An 18,111-nucleotide genomic window follows, 5' to 3' on the forward strand; every position below is an offset into this window, starting at 1 on the left:
GGGTACGGTATTGAGAGTCAGAAGACATGAATTCCAATTCTGGCACTGCTATGGAATAACTGTGTGGTCTTGGTCAGGTCACCTTACCTTATCATTTCCTCACCTGTAAAATGAAGGGATTGGACTTGCTGACTTCTAAGATCTCTTCCAGGTTGAAATCTACGATTCTCTATTAAATAGCACAAGTCTAAGCCCAGATGCCTGGAACACTACTGGAGATGCCCATCTAAACTGACTTCTAACCATTAACAACTGCTCTTTGCGTCTGACTACTCAATTTTTTCTTAATATACTTAATTGCACTAATGCCAAGGTCACAGTGGGCAGCTAGGTGGCATGGTGAATAGAGTGCTGGGCCTGGAATCAGGAAGACCTGAGTTCAAATCTGGCTTCAGATACTTGCTAACTGTGTGACCCTGCGCAAGTCACTTAACACTGTTTGCCTCAGTTTCCTCATCTGTAAAATGAGTTCGAGAAGGAAATGGTAAACCACTCCAGTAACTTTGCCAAGAAAACCCTAAACGGGGTCACGGAGAGTTGGACATGACTGAAATGACTGAACAACAACAGCAACGTAATAGTTCTTGATCTTTTCTGAAAGAATATCATGAGACTTTGCGAAATCCCAGGCTAAAATCTATGTAAATGACATCTATAGCATTCTGCTGTTGTGTCAATCTAGCCTGACGAAAACGACAATGGGGTCAGTCTCTCTCAATGACACCCTCTTGATGAAGCGACCTGTGACTACCACTTTCTCTTATAGATGTTGACTGTCTCTTCTGTAAGTTTTCTTTGAAAGACATTTCCCCAAATCTATTACTTTTAAAAGATAAGTTAGAATTTTAAATGCATGAAGTGAATTTTATTAATCATTAATTGGCAAATTAGGGAAACTTTCTGTCTCATCTGGTGTGATCTAAGGAAGTTTTTTGATTGTTTATTTGGACTTGACCTGTGATATCATTAGTATACCAAATTCCAGGTGAGAACTTCTCCTATTACCAATGCAAATTGGCACCTCTCTGCAATTTACAGTATTAGAGAGTTGCTTGGGGGCACAGAGAGGTTAATTGACTTACCTAGGGTCACACAGCCAGTATGTGGTAGAGGCAGGTCTTGAACCCAGGCCTCCCTGATTCATAGGCCAGCTCTCTATCCACTTCATCACATTAATTAAATGTTTTAATTAACTGAGAGTTGCGATATATGAGGTGTGATTATACGGTAATGAAGCGGATTCTATAAGTCACAAATGAAAAAGAGTCTAATTACTTTATAGTACCAGACATGCATTACCAATTTTAAAAGAATTAGAATATAATAAAATACCCTGATGCTAAAATTGCACTCAACATTTCCTTGATGATGCAGAAGGTATTTTAGGGTCTTTCAAAACCTTAGTCTCATCATTTTGAACACCAATTATCACAGTATATATATAAATGTCAGGCTGGTTAATAGCCATTTCTAGTTGATAGAAAATTAGATAAACTAACTTTTGCTCTAATTGGCTCCATCATAGTCTATCTGTCTGTGTATCTGTCTGATTGTTTCTCTCTTAATTGCTCAATTCTTTCCCTGCTACAAAACTATATAAGTTCAGATAATTCTTACAATCTTCTAAACAGAACCATAACTAACTATTTTTTGCACTTGGGGAGGAGGAAGAAGAAAGTACAAAAGAAAGCCTCAAATTAACTCCTAAAGACATATTCATTTCAAGGTGAGAAAAGATCCCAGGATACCACGAGTCAGAAACTCCTGAACACTCTTTCTATTCTGCTGAAGGATTGTTAAGTGCAGTCGATGCTCTTTATAGTTTGGCATTGTGGGGACGACCTCTGATCACCCTGCCCTAGTTATAACTCTGCTTCTAATGCAAGACTTTTTATGGAGCTCAAACCCTTTTATGAAGCATACCCTTCAATAAATTTGAAAATAGAGTTTTTAGAGGCAGTGTGGTAAAGTGGATAGAAAGCTGGCCTGAAAATCTAGGTTCAAGTCTCACCCAGACTTGATGTATGCTGGCTGAGTTTGTCTGAGCAAGTCACCTGAAGCTCTCTAAGACCATGAGCTGAGAGGAAGGTGCTGACTTGCACTGGTAAAGAAATTTCTTCACCTGGTGTTACTATGCTGATGAAATCACAAGTCCAATCCTTATTCCTCTCCTAAAGAATAATTTATTGAGTTTTTAAATTAAGAATACATTTTCCTATCTAATCAAATTTAAAAATTAAAAAAGGACAGAATTCATCTTCCAGCTTGGGTTTGTAGCCTGTATTCAAAACCATGCTTTCTTGGGCTCCGTGATATCCTACCTAGAGCTAGCAATCACTTAAACAGTCGTGTTTGATAAAGCTTCTTCAAGTCTCATTAGCATTTATGGATCTTCAAGTAGCAATTAAAAATCCCCTGCATATTATTTATTGATGCATAAATAATTTTATGGCTTACTTTATTGTTATTTATGATACACTAGAGTAAAAAATGTGTGCTATTCAACTGCAAATATTGATCAAATCATTCACATCATTGGATAATTAAATGACAAAGATTTTTTAAATGGGTAAAGAGTGAACTGGGAAATTAGTGTGGAGAAATGACATATTTATATACTTTTCTAATGACCTAGTACCCTCTGTGTAAAATGAGGACACAGCCAATTTTCACATGTAGGCAAGGAGTTGAGAATTTCTTTTTTGCCCTAATAGAGCTTTGCAATGTAATCTTACTCAGTTCGTGTTCATTAATTTATTCCTTCATATGGTCATTACTATCTATTGTAGTCCATAAAACACTATATAAAACTGTTCATATATTTCTATGGGTAAAAAAGTGATTAATGTAAGAATATATGCTACCTTCCTAACTGTTATGATGCCAACTTGGAAACTCGGATCGGTGTTGATGTCAAAGGTGTCCAGGCCATCTCCATCCACAATGGTGTACTTCATTTCTGCGTTGATTCCTTCATCCAGATCTTTGGCAAATACACGTCCCACTGTAGAACTAACTGGAGCTGATTCCAACACACTCATCTGGTAGTGCTCTGAAAAGAGAAGTGGAAAGGGGGAATTGTCAACCCTATGTCAATATGTAAACATACTGGTACTATGTAGAGCAGCCCACCAGTCATCAACAGAAACCATAAGCTACAGTTATCCTGTAGGGTAGAGTGGTGAGTATAAAGTTTTAGTTTCCTGGTTTCCTGTCTAACATTTACACAGGACTTTAAGGTTTACAAAACACTTTCAATACATTTTCTCATTTGTTGCTTCTGGTTGAGCTTCAAGGACCCATTGCTTGAATCAGATTCTATTAGTGTGCCCCAGTAGTGGGGTGACCTTGTACATGTGTCTTAAGTTTCTTGGGCTATGAGTTCCTCATTTATAAAATGATCTCCAAGGTCCCTTTTATCTCCAACATTCTGTAAGTCTCAACAGCAAAGCAAAACACTGGAGTGCTGGAAAAATGAGATGCACACAGTCCATCCAAAATAAATTTGCTGTGGCAGCAGGGCCGAGAAGGAAAGAGAACAGTCCTCATTCTAGTGAGTGTCCCTCACCCCTTTTAAAGCACAACTGTTGCTTTTGGCCTGGGAAGAATTATCATTATGTGCCAGTCTTTTACTTCTTTCGATTAAACTTAGGTGTCTCTCCAAACAGCTTTGCCAATACATCATCAACTAATTCATTAACTGCCTTCAAGAGAAGCATAGATCTTAAAAACTAACTACTTGTTTGCTCTGCAGACAGTACCCACAGCTACATCTCCGCACTTTGGGTAGGACAGTGGGACCTGCATGCTGGTGAATGGGACCTCCCCCCCAGCGCTAAAGGGTATGTGAGTCATGCACACTGGAGTAATAACTACAGAAAGTGAATCTCCCCAAGCTCCAGGTAAAGTATGTAAATAGAATGTAAGTGGAATTACTGATGCAATAGCACCCTAATAATGGTGCCTAACTTTGGAACAAGTCTCTGGTATATTTTCCTCTGTGTTCTGGGATCAGGTCCATGGAAAACACTGAGTACGGAACTGTGCTTGTCATTATGAGAGGATTACCTGTTAGTCCCCTGCTAGCTTTGACTTCATCTATCATCAAGGTAATGCCATTCTTTTCTCCATCATGACATAGATCCCAATCTGCCTTGGTTTGTTTCCAGGCCCATGGATATTTTTCTTTGTCAAAACGTTTGGCCGCCAGGGAGCTAAATTTTTTAACAATCCTCATTATTTAGTGAGTCATAACTAAATAATGAAGACAAATATACAACCACATTTTCCTAAGAATGTGTTCTCTCTCCTAAAGCATTTCCCAAATCGTGATGAAGCCTGAATACAGAGGCCCTGAATTTCAGACAGCTTTAGGAAAGGAGGCAGCTCCAAACCACACATTGCCTTGTATAATGAGAATTTAGGCTGATTCTTGCCTAGAAAAGAGGATGGTTGTGATGTGCCAACAGGTACCTGGTTTAAGGTTACATGCACAGTTGATGGTGTCAGGATTCCTGATGCCCAATATAGTGTTTCATGCCTACAAGCATGTACACATAATCATTAGATTATGAGCTCCTAGAGGACACAGATTGTCTTTCACCTTTCTTTGTATCTCCAGCACTTGTCATGGGTGCTTGGCAGGTAGTGGGTACTTAATAAATAAGTGTTTACTGACTGACACAGATGGACATATATAATTTGAACACATAAGTATATTAAAGTGTGAGGGAGGTACAAGGGCTCCTACTTGTTTAACTTCATAATATTCAGCTAAATAAAAATTAGTGAACTATGGGATGGTAAGTTTGCCATTTATCAATAGCCTATAGTAAGTAGTCATGGATTTTTGAAAGTAGAAAACAAAAGTGATTCCCATCAACAAGGGGACAAAAAATCAGAATGTTAATGGAGTAGAAGAAATAACTGAAGGTAAATTTGAAGGAGATGGAACTCACTTGAACTTGGCTTCAGTGAATCATAAGAGTAAATAATGATGTAAATTGAAGAGAGGCAGCTAAGTGGGAGAGTGGATAGAGCGATGGACCGGGAATCAGGAAGACATGAGTTCAAATCCAGCCTCAAAAATTTACTAGATGTGTTACCTTGGGCAAGTCACTTAACCCTGTTTGCCTCAGTTTCCTCATCTGTAAAAGGAGCTGGAGAAGGAAATGGAAAACCATTTCAGTATCTTTGCCAAGAAAACCCCAAATGGAGTCATGAAGAGTCAGATGTGACTGAATAACAACAGGAAAGTAAGGGGAATTTCTGATGTAAACTAAGGCAATAATAAAGTAAAGGAAATGATGTAAAGTGAAGAAAAATGAAACATCAGCAAGCCATTGAGAATGCAGGAGAAGAGGAGTTAATATGTGGAGGACACTGGGAAGCACACGGTCTTAAACTTCCATTGTTGATTTCCATTTTGTCTTTAATGGAACATAATCTGTAGTTTTGCTCTGTCCCATCTTCTCCGTCAGTTATTTGACTTTCAAGAGAAGAAGACAGGGCATGACTGAAATACACAGGAATCTATTACTAAAGCTGTGATCCTTGAATCCCTTTCAGATGATGGAGTTGGGGAGCAGAACTAACTTTGGTGTTACTGATTCGCTGTATTATGTTGTTTGGAGTTGTTATATTTTAAAGGCCAGGGGCTAAAGTGCCTTGGCCACTGGACTTGGAGTCAGAAGACCTGAGTTGGAATCTGACTTCAGATACTTATCAGTTGCATGACCTTGAGTAAGTGACTTAAATTCTCTGTGCCTCAGTTTCCTGTCTTTGAAGTGGGGATAATAGCCTGCTTGAATTGATAATCAAATGGATAACAAGCAGATAAGTTTTGATTAGCATGAATAATGAATCATGTGAAATAGTCAAATGTATCCAAATTTACACTATTCAAAGTTATAATTATCTAAAATATGTTAATTGGTTCCAGTCCAATGGAAATATGCAGTGGGAATTATAATAATGTAAACACTTCACAGGATTCATTATTTGCCCTAATTAGGACCTAGCAGAATGCAAAGTGCTTTGCAAACCTTAAAGTGCTATATATAAAGACATTTTATATCATAAATATTATATCATCATAATTGTTAGTATTATAATAATATCATTTTCATGATTATCATTTCACCAACAATATTCCTAAATAATTTACTCATGATCTAGGGTTTTTATATTAAGCATCCGTCAGCACTCAGGGCCTCCTTTCCCTAGAACAGGGGTGGCCTTGAGGCCATATGTGGCCCTCTAGGCCCTTGGGTTTGGCCCTTTGACTGAATCCAAACCTCACAGAACAAATCTTAAAAGGATTTTTTTCTGTAAAACTTGAACTCAGCACCCAAGGACCTAGAAGGCCATGTGTGGCCTCAAGGCTGCAGGTTCCCCACTCCTGCCCTAGCACATTCAGTTTTTCTTGCAGCCTTTTCACTGTGGAATACCACTCTTGCCACACTGCTCCCATCTCCCATTGGTGAGTTCCTCCCAGTGCCTCCATTTTTTCAGAGGGGCCCGGGCAGGCTGACTTTCATTCCTGTCCCGGCTGTGCTTCTGACTTTCTCATCTTTAACACTGTGCCCTAGTGTGGGCACCTTCCCCCACCTTCCGCTTTTCTAAGTTGCCTTTTTCTCATTAGGATGTAAGCTCCTCAAGGTCAGGGACTATCTTTCTTTTTGCTCGTATCCTCAGTTCTCAGCACAGTGCCAGGCACATATTAAGTCCTTAATAAATGCCTGTGGACTGTTTGCTGGTAGGGATAGGATTTTCCTTGAAGTATAACTACAGCATAATAAGGTACCTTTACTACATATTTTTATGGCATTTGTCTCACACATTGGTTTGTTTAGACTCTTACCAGTTCTTCCAGACCATGTAAATTTTGACAAATTCATTATTTGAGAAAATGTCTGTGAGATAATATTTGTAAAGCTTTTAGCACAGTTCCTGAAACATAGTTAGGTGCTTAATAGATGCTTGTTCCTTTCTGAAGACTCCCCTTCCCCCTTAACTTTCATCTTGTTGTAAGGTTAATGGGGGATAAGATCTTTCCTGCCCATCAATAGGCCTCATGTGGAGCTCATTAAGGGAACCTTGCTTGCTTGTAGGAAGGCTTACACACCTTTTGTTACTTTCTAATTAGGCACTGAGCCTATTAGCTGAACAAGTATATATTCGGAGAGGTGAGCTTTTGCTTTGGAGGTTCGCTTATGAGAAAGATGTGATTCTCTGATTGAGACTGAGTGGCTGTATGTTCAGAACTCTCCTACTCCTCAGAGGTAAAGGCTCTTTCAATTCAGTGGTGGATGTAACATTTTGGTTCAGGCAGTAGAGCCCTGTCCATTGGTCTTTATTTCTCTTCTCTATTTTTTCTGTTTAATTAAAGAATACCATTGACCCCTTTTAAGTAGCTTTCCTAGTAAAGCAGATAAAAGAATCTGCACTAGCAGCCATACTGGGTGTGCCAATGTGGTTGTTATTACACTTGTCAATCCCTCTTAGTTGATATGTTTAACAGTCTTCTGGGAATCTCTATTTAAATACTTGAGTTAAGGACATTTCCTTAACTCAAAGCCAATAAATCTCAAACTATACTCGTCTTCTTCCCAAAGCCATCTTTTCCTTTATCTGATTTCTCTACATATATTATTGGTACCATAATTCTCCTACACACCAAAGTTTGAAACATTCCAGTCATCTTTAATTCCCCCTCACCCTTGTCCCCAACCCCTTCCCCATTCAAGAAGACAACACAATCTGTTAACTCTTCTCTGTTCTTCTTCGCATGCCATCTCTCTAGCCCAAGCCTTTATCACCTTATGCCTAGATTACCCCAGTGGCCTCTACATTCATATTCTCATTCCTTATTTTCTTATTGCAATCCTTCATGCAAACTGCTTTTAGACAAATCTTTCTAAAACAGCCCTTTCATCATATTACTCCCTTGTTGTAAAACATCCTAAGGTTTATAATTGCCTACAAAGTCAAGTCAAAATTCCTTATCTTGGCACTTAAAGTTCTTCACAATCTATCCCCAACCTTATGGGAAATTGATTAGTTTATTCTAGTTTGTCTTGTTCATTTCTGTACAGATCCCCTTTCAGTACTCTATGGTCCAATCAGACTGACCTTCTTGTCACAAATGAGATACCGTATCTCTCCGTAGATTTGACCTGGCCATTCCCCTTGCCTGGAATGCACTCCCTCCTCAAGTTGTACAAACTTTTGTTTCCTTCAAAACTCTTCTGAAGCTCTACCATAAACATGAAGCTTTTTTTTCTAATGCCTCTTAGCTTCTATTGCCCTCTTCTGCCATGTATTTCTGCTCTCTGGATTTATCCTCAATGTCCCAGAAACCTTTACTTTCTGAAAGATCACTTTACCCCTGGAAGTCATATTTTTGAAACACACTTAGGACTTTTCCCTCTGATTGGTTGGTTTGTTCAGAATCTCTATTTAAAGGGGGTGTCCAGGTCAGCTATCTCTTCATTTTTCATCAGGCTACACTCTGGACCTCTCCATCATCCCCCACCCCGCCAGTGCCAGGTATGACCTCTGTTCCTCTTTTGTAGCTTCATTTTATATGTTTCCTCCATTAGAATGTAAGTACCTTGAGGGCAGGGGTTGTCTTTATTTTTACTTATATTTGTATTCCCAGAGCTTAGCATAGTGCTTCACAAATAAACAGTGTTTAATAAATACTTGTTAATTAATTCCACCAAAAATTACCTTGTTTCATTTTGTATGTACTCATTTATATATGCATTGTCTCCCTGATAGAATGTGAGCTCCTTGAGGAAAGGGACTGTTTCATGTCTGTCTTTGTATTCTCAGCACCCAGCAAAATGCCTAGCACCAAGTAGGAACTCGATAAAGATTTATTGATTGATTGATAGACTCAGTACTGCTTCATCCTACAGGAACTACCTCCTTTCCCTCTATGTGTACCTTCCTATCCTTCAAGCTCCATTCAAGTCATACCTTTCTGGTAAGAATAATCACTCTTTTAAATGACAATAGCATATATCACATCATGTTATATGATTATAGAATGTCACAGCATGTCATATACTATATATGTTTTGTCATGTCATGTTATGATATATTATACATTATATCATGTTATGTTATGGCATATCATGTCATGTTAGATTATGTTATATATGATCTTTATTATTGCTTTGCCAATTATAATTCCTTGCGATTATTTGATTTTTTTTAATGTGCGCATCTTTCATTTTTGCATTTAGATTGCAAGCTTCATTAGAGTAAGGAATCTTTTTATATATCTTTGAATTCCCCATAGTGTCTGGAACATAGTATTTGACAAATATGGATTGAATGACAAATCAAAAGCTAAAGTAATTGCCAACCTTGCTCTAATGCTTGAGGTCTAGAAGAAGATAGTGGTGGCTGAGAGAGGATAACATTGATGGGGGAGATACAATTTCCAAACCTAATAGAATTTATGTGAATCTAATTATTTTTCAAAATTATTTGGAAGGGAAAGCTAAGCATAGGATCTAGAAACGGAATGGATCTTGGAGCTCATCTAGTCTGGTTTCCTCATTTTTAGGAACTAAGGTCCAGAGAACTGGCTAAGTGTCTTTATTGAGCAAATAGCAGAATAGGATCTGAACTCAGATGGTATGACTTCTACTCAATTCAAATTAGCTCTATGAGCATCTTTCTTAATCATCTGATTTGTGAATATCACTGTGATAGGCAATGGGGATATAAAGATGTAAGTAGAAAATATTTCTTGCTCTCAAGCAGCTTATATTTTATTTCTAGCACTATTCTCTTTCCACTATAATATTGTCTCTCAAGAATTATGGCTTATTTTCAAGTTTCCTAAATAATATTTCAAAATTACAAGTATATCATTGCTGTAATTTATTTAGATAGGTATAATTATACAAGAAAACACATTTTAACATCCTGTGTAGAATAAATAAGTATATGTTGAAAGTTATCATGGCTATGTCTTTGCTGCTAAATAAAGCTAGTAAATGAGGTCTCAGAGTTATTTAGTTTAAGGAGAAACTAGGAAAAAACATATTGAAATTTCATGAGAGATCTCAATTTCATCCTGGTATTGCCTACCAAGCACATTTAATATATACTTACTCTGAGGAAATCGAGGTGGATTATCATTGACATCAGAGAGGGTAATGTTGACTGTGGTTGTTCCAGCCAATCCCCCAAGCTGTCCTCCCATATCCTTGGCTTGTATAATCACTTCATAGTATTCTTTTGCTTCTCTATCCATGTTCATGAGTGCTGTCCTAATTACACCTGCAGAATAGCAAAAAGTCTGTTCTTAAGAAGGCAAATTATAAATCTCAAATCCAGTTTGGAAAGAGATAGTCTTTGAGTCATGTGTTGTGAGCATTAAATCAAGATATAGACTACTTATATTACTGGGGTTCTGAAGTACCAGTTAGGAAGTGGTATTGAATGTATCCCCAAATATTCCAGCAAAGTCAGCTTCCGGGACCTTTTCATTTTGGTCACATTACTGAAAGGGAACGTGAGGTGGCAGCAGTACTTCTCTTATAGAACTAGGAAACAGAAACCAACACTATTACTGCCTAGTCTGACTTACCAAAGATAATGAACTTTTGATCATAAGAATAGAGCATCACAGAGCTACTGCTCTTTGGACATTTATAAAATTCCTCTTTTCTTTTACCAATGCAGTAAACATGTCCTTTTCTTTAATTAACCTTTTCCTGCCTTACTACTTCCCACTTCTTCAATCCACAGGAAAGTGAGGCTGGGATTTGGGGATAGATTTCCATTTTTGTTTTGTTTTGAATCTTTCCTATTTTGTTTTTTTTTTCTGCTTACTTTCAAGCTCACAGTGTACTATGTTCAGTAAACCTGAGACATGAAGAATGCTCTGTGAGTTGTTTATTTTTAACAAGCACAGAGGATAAATCTCTCCAAACAACAGAAGAACAGCTATGGGATGACATGTGCTTCATTTAAGAAAGAAATGAGAGTGAAATCATAATGCACTGGAATATGTGGTTTGGATCCTGCTATGGATCCATTATATAACAGTGGCCAATTGGGAAATATGTTCTCTGTTTATTTGAAGTACTAAGTATGGACATGAAAGAAAGATGAAAGGTTTATTCATTCCAAGATTTATAATCCCATTTGTGACTAAATAGTATTTTTATGTGAAAAAGAAAGGGAACAGTTTCTCGTCTGACTCATATAACATTCATATTGAATTATACTGCTAACTTTCTAAAATGAAATACATGGGATTTCTTCTTTTTAAATGCTCTCTCTGCCCTTCGGGGGCAGCTTTTTCATGTGTTTTTGACCTTGACTTTACAGATGTCCCTCAGGAGCTGTCAAAATAATTTGTAGTTTATCTGAGGATATAGAGGACTTAGCAACATCATCTTAACAATGTGCTCTCCATTCATATTTCAGTGTATTCTGAATGAAGTTTCTCTTTAGGATTTGGGGGAAAATAACAAATTTATATTAGCTTACTAGTAATATAAAATCAAGTTTTTCTGTGATATCCTTACTACCTTCCCTTCTGCAGAGAAGCTTGATTCTCCTCTGAAGCAAGCAGAACTCTTATGTTACGTTTATCACCCCTTCCTTGAGCTTCCATATTGTGTTATTCCGTGTGTACCTTCTTTGTCAGAAGCACATTCACATGCTCCCACAACCTATCTTCTCCATTCAAAAACTGATCTCTCATTCCTTATGGAGGATCTTACTTTTTATTAACGTACTGTGGTGTGAAAGTATGCTGATCTGGGAACCAAGAGACCTGAGTTCTAATCTGAGACTTTCCACTAACTAGTTGTATGACTCTGGCCAAACTACTTAACAACTCTGGGTCTTAGTTTACCAATCCACAAAAACAAAGTTTTGGATTATATGGGTTTTAAGGTCTCTTCTAGGTCTAATATTATGTGTTTCTAGTATGAAGATGTTAATGATTTGATTCAGGTATTCAAATGGTTCTATTATTTATTGATTTGGGAGTTCCCTCCAAATATACAGATTGCAACCATTCTTGCCTGCACCTACTGTGTGAGTCTCATCCATGCTGACCAAAAGTTTTCTACAGGTATTCCACTCATTGTTCTGGAGGGTTTCCTCATCATTTCCCAACATCATGAGGACGCCATTGGAACACTCTGGCTGTCCATCTGACATCTTTTGCCCTTGCCATATGACCAGTGTGTCTCCTTTTTCTGTTACATGGTTCTCCTGTTCATCTTAGGAGTTCCTCACTGGTTATATGTTGGAGCCTGCTTATGCCCACCACACACCTTTCTGTTGCTCACTCTACATTGCTCATCCTCAATTATTCAGAAGCAGTAGTATTCCAGCTCTTGCTGAAATATGGTAATACTGTTAACATGTTTATATTGCCAGGATGGGCCATTGGTATTGTGGCAAGTTTGGGTTCAGTCAAAGTGCTTTGCAATGTTCATAAAGTAAATCAGCCTATTCTCTTCCTCATCAACTTTGTGCCCAGCTCCTTGTCCCTCTGAACTGTCTGTCCTTGATATACATAATGTTTGATAAACGCTATGGAGCGCCCATTCAGATTCATGGTGAAGTCTGGGCAACTAACATTCTTCCTTCAATTAGTCTTTGCTGTGTGACTAGATGGGCCCAATTTTTGTGAGTTATTACAGAACTTCAGGAGGCTCTGTAATGTCTGAGGGACAGATAAAATAAAAAAAATTATCTATAAGCAGGAGCATGAGCTCATCATCTGCCAGGAATCTCTTTTTGACCTGGACTCTATGCCATATCACCTCCATCATCTTCCTATTTTAGTTCTTTTGGGTCAGCTTTTATGTTTGTTATTAGAGGGTCATTGAACATGGTTATTTCTGCATTATAGATCTTTAAAGGAATCTAGAATGTTCTTGATATATGAATGGGAGCCACCTTGTTTTTAAAAGAAACTTATTTTTATAGACATTTTGTTCTATGGAGTTGAATGCTTTTTCTTTAATCAATAAACAATGATAATGAGATCTTATATTCTCTACATTTCATATTATGTCTCTTATATTCTCTCTATTTTTTAGTCAACTGTGAAGTGATAAAAATGTGTTTTATTTACTGGATATCATTCCCAAAGCCTTCTAATTCTCTACTAATACTCTTATCAAGAATGCCTTCAATTCATATACATCACCCTCATAAACATTTTGTATAGGTATAAAAGACAATAATTGATTATGTTCTTGGTCACCTTTTTTAAAATTAAAATCAATAAGATCTGAGAATTTTTCCATACCTTTGTTATCTTCCTCTCTTTGAGATACCTTGGAAATATATCCTTCCAATGGTATTGCCTCTAGCATAGAATATACACCCATACATACTCAAATACATATATATGTATATATATGTATTATATATTCCTGTTTGTGTGCATGTGTGTATGCATTTTCCTGTCTTTGTTCTCTTTAAGGCCAGCTGTACTTTCTCTGTAAACATTTCAAACATTGTAATGTTAAGGTCCAAGGTGGTTCTACTATCTTTGATGGAGAAAAATAATGTTGTAATAATTTTTGTAATTCTTTTCTTGTGTTAACTTGTGACCTTGTTCAGGCAATAACCTCCTAGAGTTAACAGCTGAACCAAAAGCTATTCCCATTTGTATGGTACTTTCCTTACTCTGTGAGGTGGGTTGGGCAAGTTTTATTATAACCATTTCATACATGAGGAAATTGAGGCTTAGAGAAGATGTGACTTGGCCACAATCACATAGCAATTTGTTAAGTGGCAGAGATGGAATTGAAACCCAGATCTCCCCTGATGCCAAGTTCTGTGATCTTTTTACTTCATCAGGATGCCTTTTTTATATCCAAAGTCATGACTCTAATAGCAAGAATTTTATGGACCATGACGGGGGAGGTGGGAAAAAGGCCTCTTAGTCCCATTCAAGTTTTTACATGACCCTATGTAGTGCATGTTCTTATTTATACAATGTTATTCTGGTCTCTTAATTCCAAATGCTATATCTCTAGAGATTCCTGCTCTTAAGTTGAGGGAAAAAATTATAAGTACCAAATGGCAGAGATATGACTTAATAGCAATTTATGTTAAAAAAAAAGTTCAGGGGGGCCTTAATGAATTGCAAACTCAATGTAAGTGAAGAGTGTGATACGGCAGCCAAAAAGCTAATGCTATCTTTGGCTGTAATTGCACTTAGCATGAGAGAGACCGATGTTTGAGAAAGTAGAATGGGGACCCATGCTTAGAAGTTACAGAGACACAGATTTTGATTCACAATTTGAATTGTTAGAAAATGGAATGAACCACTTCATAAAGTAGGGAGTTTTTCTCCACTGGGATTGTTTAAGTAGAAGGTAGAAGATTACTTCTCAGGGATCGTAGAAGGGATTTATTTATTGAGGTGTGGGTTAGCTATGTATGACCTCTGTGGTTCCTTCTAAGACTCCGTAACTTTTTCTTTGTATCCCTGGCTCCTAGCACAGTACCTTGATAAATTCCTTAAAAGCCCTTAATAAATTTCTCTTAATTGGTTGAGGGATTGATTTTGAGCAGTTAATCCCATATTAGGTAGTTATGAAATACTGAGGGAATATATCACACTTCTCTGACCCCTGGTGGTAGGATAGTACCTGTTTTAGAGTCCACAGAAAAATATGGCTGGCCCTGAAGAATACTGTATACTACCCTGGCACTGTTCCCATATGTTGGGTCATCAGCGTCGGTTGCTGTCACCTGGATAACTGAGGTGCCTGAGAAAAAAAAGAGTGGAGCTTTGTTAAAATCACATCTGTGAAGAAGCTGACAGTAGTCCCGAGTGGCCTTTACTACCACACTATAAAGTGTTGAGTGGGACTTCAATGAGGAGAGGCTGCTTCCTTTTGGTGCCTTGGGTTTCCATGGCACATCTTATAACTAATTTAGTGTATATTGGACTTTCTTATACATATTTTTTTAGCACACAAGCTGACAAGACAGTCCCATGGCCCTTTGATAGAATCTTTACATGCAGCTCTCATGCTTAGTTGCATTTATTCCTTTTGTGCTATTAAATTTTTTTTTTTCCCAAATAGATTTAAAAAGTCATCAAATTAACAAAAGCAGGCTGATCTGACACTAGTTGATTCTCATAGCCAAATAGTTTCATGTTGAAACTTTAAGTGATGATTTGGTCTTACCGACATTCCAAATTTTACTTTACAATTTGTAAGGAGTTTTGCATAATCCCTCATTTTCGGTGCATGCATTGGGGATAGTCTGTTTGTCAGTTGTTATTTGTGACAGTAAGTCTTCAATATCACCTTACCTACAGGGGACATTTCCGGAACGGTGGCTACATAAGGTCCATCCAGGAATTTAGGCTCATTATCATTGATGTCTTGGATTTTAATAATGAACTCGGACTCAGGCTCCATAGGCCTGCCTGTCCGCCTGTCCAGGGCTTGTGCCCTTAATGTATACTGGGCCCTTTCTTCCCGATCCAGTCTCTGAATCGCATGAATGTCTCCGGTAGTATCGTCGATTGTGAACACAATCCCAGCTCCTTCTCCTGACAGAATGTATTTGATAGACCCATCACCCCTGTCCATATCTGAATGGAGCTGTAGGAAAAGAAAGATTCTATTAAGAAAATGAGCCTATGTAGCAAATGAAACTTGGCAAATTAAATTTCAATTCTGTTAGAATTCTTCAGTGTCTTTCAAAGTAGAGTAGTAGTTTTTTGCTAACATGTTTATGAAAGTTGATCAACAGACACATTTTCACATTGAACAAGGACATATCTCAACTTAAAAAGCTGGAAGAATATAGTCCAAATTATCCATAGAAAGACACTTAATGCCACACATGAAAACCCCCAAGGTCAAGACACTGACTATTATCTGGAAAAATTTCTAGTAGAAGTATAATATCAGGAATCCTAAGAAATATAACTCTTAAATCCAGGGAAAGAATAAGCCTAAGAAACAATTATTTATTTGCTTGAATACATAACAGGTTTCATTTAAAATAAAACCCTCCTGCCCTAAAAGCTTGCCTCTTGAATATTTCTGCAGACCAATCATAAAATTCCCATTACATGTCTTGAAATATATAAAATCATTTTTTTTATCATTTTTAAAAAGAAAGGTCTTCGTGAATCAATAAGTTACATAAGCATTTCATTTTGTGAAGATTCAAATTGGCTAAAAAGAGATGACAGCTCCTAATGTCAGCTGTCAGTAGACAGATATAGAATTTAACTGCTTGGTTGCCAGTTCAACACCATGATTGCATCCTTCCTTTGAATAGGATGAAGGTACTTCTCCTTGAACCAAGAATCCAGGGAATCTTCAGGGGTCTGAATTGTTCTGATTGTTTAGAGGGGGCTGCATTACCAAACTGACCCTGATTTTGGGCATCACAATCAGCCTCTAGCCTACCTTTCTGGGCTTATTCAAATTCCTACCTTTCAAGTACTCTTTTGCAACCAAACTTGCTCACTCTTCCCTTGATGCAGAATTCTCTCTCCTGCCTCGGTGACTTTGTATAGAGTATACTTCATGCCTAGAACACACCCCCTTCCTCATGTGTTACCCACAATGGAAAGCCTTTTCTGATTTCCCTAGTGCTCTCTCTCTTCAAATGATCATGTACATATGTATGTCAACATGTTGCCTCCTATCCCAGCATGGTAAAAGTCCTTGAGGCAGGGGCTGGGTGTGTGTGTGTGTGTGTGTGTGTGTGTGTGTTTTGTCTCTGTATTTCTAGGGCTTAGCAGAGTGTTCTACACTCAGAAGATGCTAAATTAATGCTTATTGATTTGGGTTGGCTGATACATGAATAAATAAAAATCAGCAGATGTAGTAAGAAGTGTCACTTTCTTTACTTTTCTTTTTTTCAACACCATTCTCATGATCCTCTAAGGAAATAAAGTATAGTATTGTTATCCTGGACAATCTATTGTGAGTTTCAGCACAGTGGATTTGGGCACAAACACTGACAATAATAATAGTAGAGAGCTAGGTGCAACAGTGGATAGAACGCTGCGCCTGGAGTCAGGAAGATCTGAATTCAAATCCTTATTCAAACACTTACTGATTGTGTGTTCCTAGGCAAGTCACTTAACCTCTATTTGCCTCAGTTTCTTCATCTATAAAAAGGGGATAATCATAGCATCTATCTTACAGAGTTGTTTTGAGGATCAAATGAGTTAACACATTTAAAAACACTTTGAAAACCTTAAAGCACTGTATAAGTGCTAGTTATAAGTTACTATGCACAAAAATGGTTATTGCCTGGTGGCTAATCCTTTGGTGATAAACCTCTCTGAATTTAAACTGTGTTTGTTTTCTGAGAGTCAGCTTGTGTGTTCCATCTCTGGGCTCATCCTTGAAGCATCTCCAGCTTGGTAGCACCTGCTGGGCTTGGACTCCTTTAGCCAAACCCATGAGAACTCAGGGTCACCTCCATGCCATAATGAGGCAGCAGAGTAAGATTTGAGTTTTGGCTGGGGCAGTGGCAGAGTGGTTAAATTCAGTCTGTTGCTGCCAACTCTAATGTGACCCAGATTGTTATCACTAGCATTTTTTCCAGTGAATAGTTTCTTATGATTAATTTACAAAAAAAAGACAACAGATGTTGTCATTTATGCCATACATGCTTAGCCAGAAGGGTATTAATGCACACAGATTTTCTTGTCTCCCTTCAGAACTCTGGTGCTGTAATGGGGTTAGGGGGGAGCACATGGACTGGATTCTTCTGGTAAGTGCAATTCTCATGCATGGTCACAGAGGGTCAAAGCTGGAGCTGACTATTTGAATTTACTAGTATAGTGTAAATATGAAGATGCCTGCTAGTAATTAAAGGGCACAGAGTCACGGAAGAGACCTGAAAATACATATAAAACACTCTTATACAAGAAGGTTGGGGACTGTTGCTGAATTTGAATGGGTCTCAAAGTGACTCACTACAAAATGATGGAAACAGTTATTTTGCTGCCTAGAGGATGCTGTGCTTTATCTAAAGGAGGGAAATAAGAGAATAAAATTGAGTGAGGAAAAGCCAAGGATTTTTCCTCCAGTAAAAATTCTATTTAAAATATGGCAT

General features: G+C 37.7%; 1 protein-coding gene across 1 annotated transcript in view; it reads right to left on the reverse strand.

Moving 5' to 3' along the window:
* Positions 1-18,111, reverse strand: part of CDH20 (cadherin 20) — a 73,980-nt gene that overhangs the window by 45,216 nt on the left and 10,653 nt on the right. The window contains 4 exon segments of the mRNA XM_036762359.1: positions 2,865-3,052; positions 10,135-10,302; positions 14,658-14,777; positions 15,332-15,626. Of these exon segments, the coding sequence (XP_036618254.1) occupies positions 2,865-3,052; positions 10,135-10,302; positions 14,658-14,777; positions 15,332-15,626 (771 nt within the window).

Source organism: Trichosurus vulpecula, chromosome 1 (genome assembly GCF_011100635.1).
Source record: "Trichosurus vulpecula isolate mTriVul1 chromosome 1, mTriVul1.pri, whole genome shotgun sequence".
In the NCBI taxonomy this organism is placed as follows: domain Eukaryota; kingdom Metazoa; phylum Chordata; class Mammalia; order Diprotodontia; family Phalangeridae; genus Trichosurus; species Trichosurus vulpecula.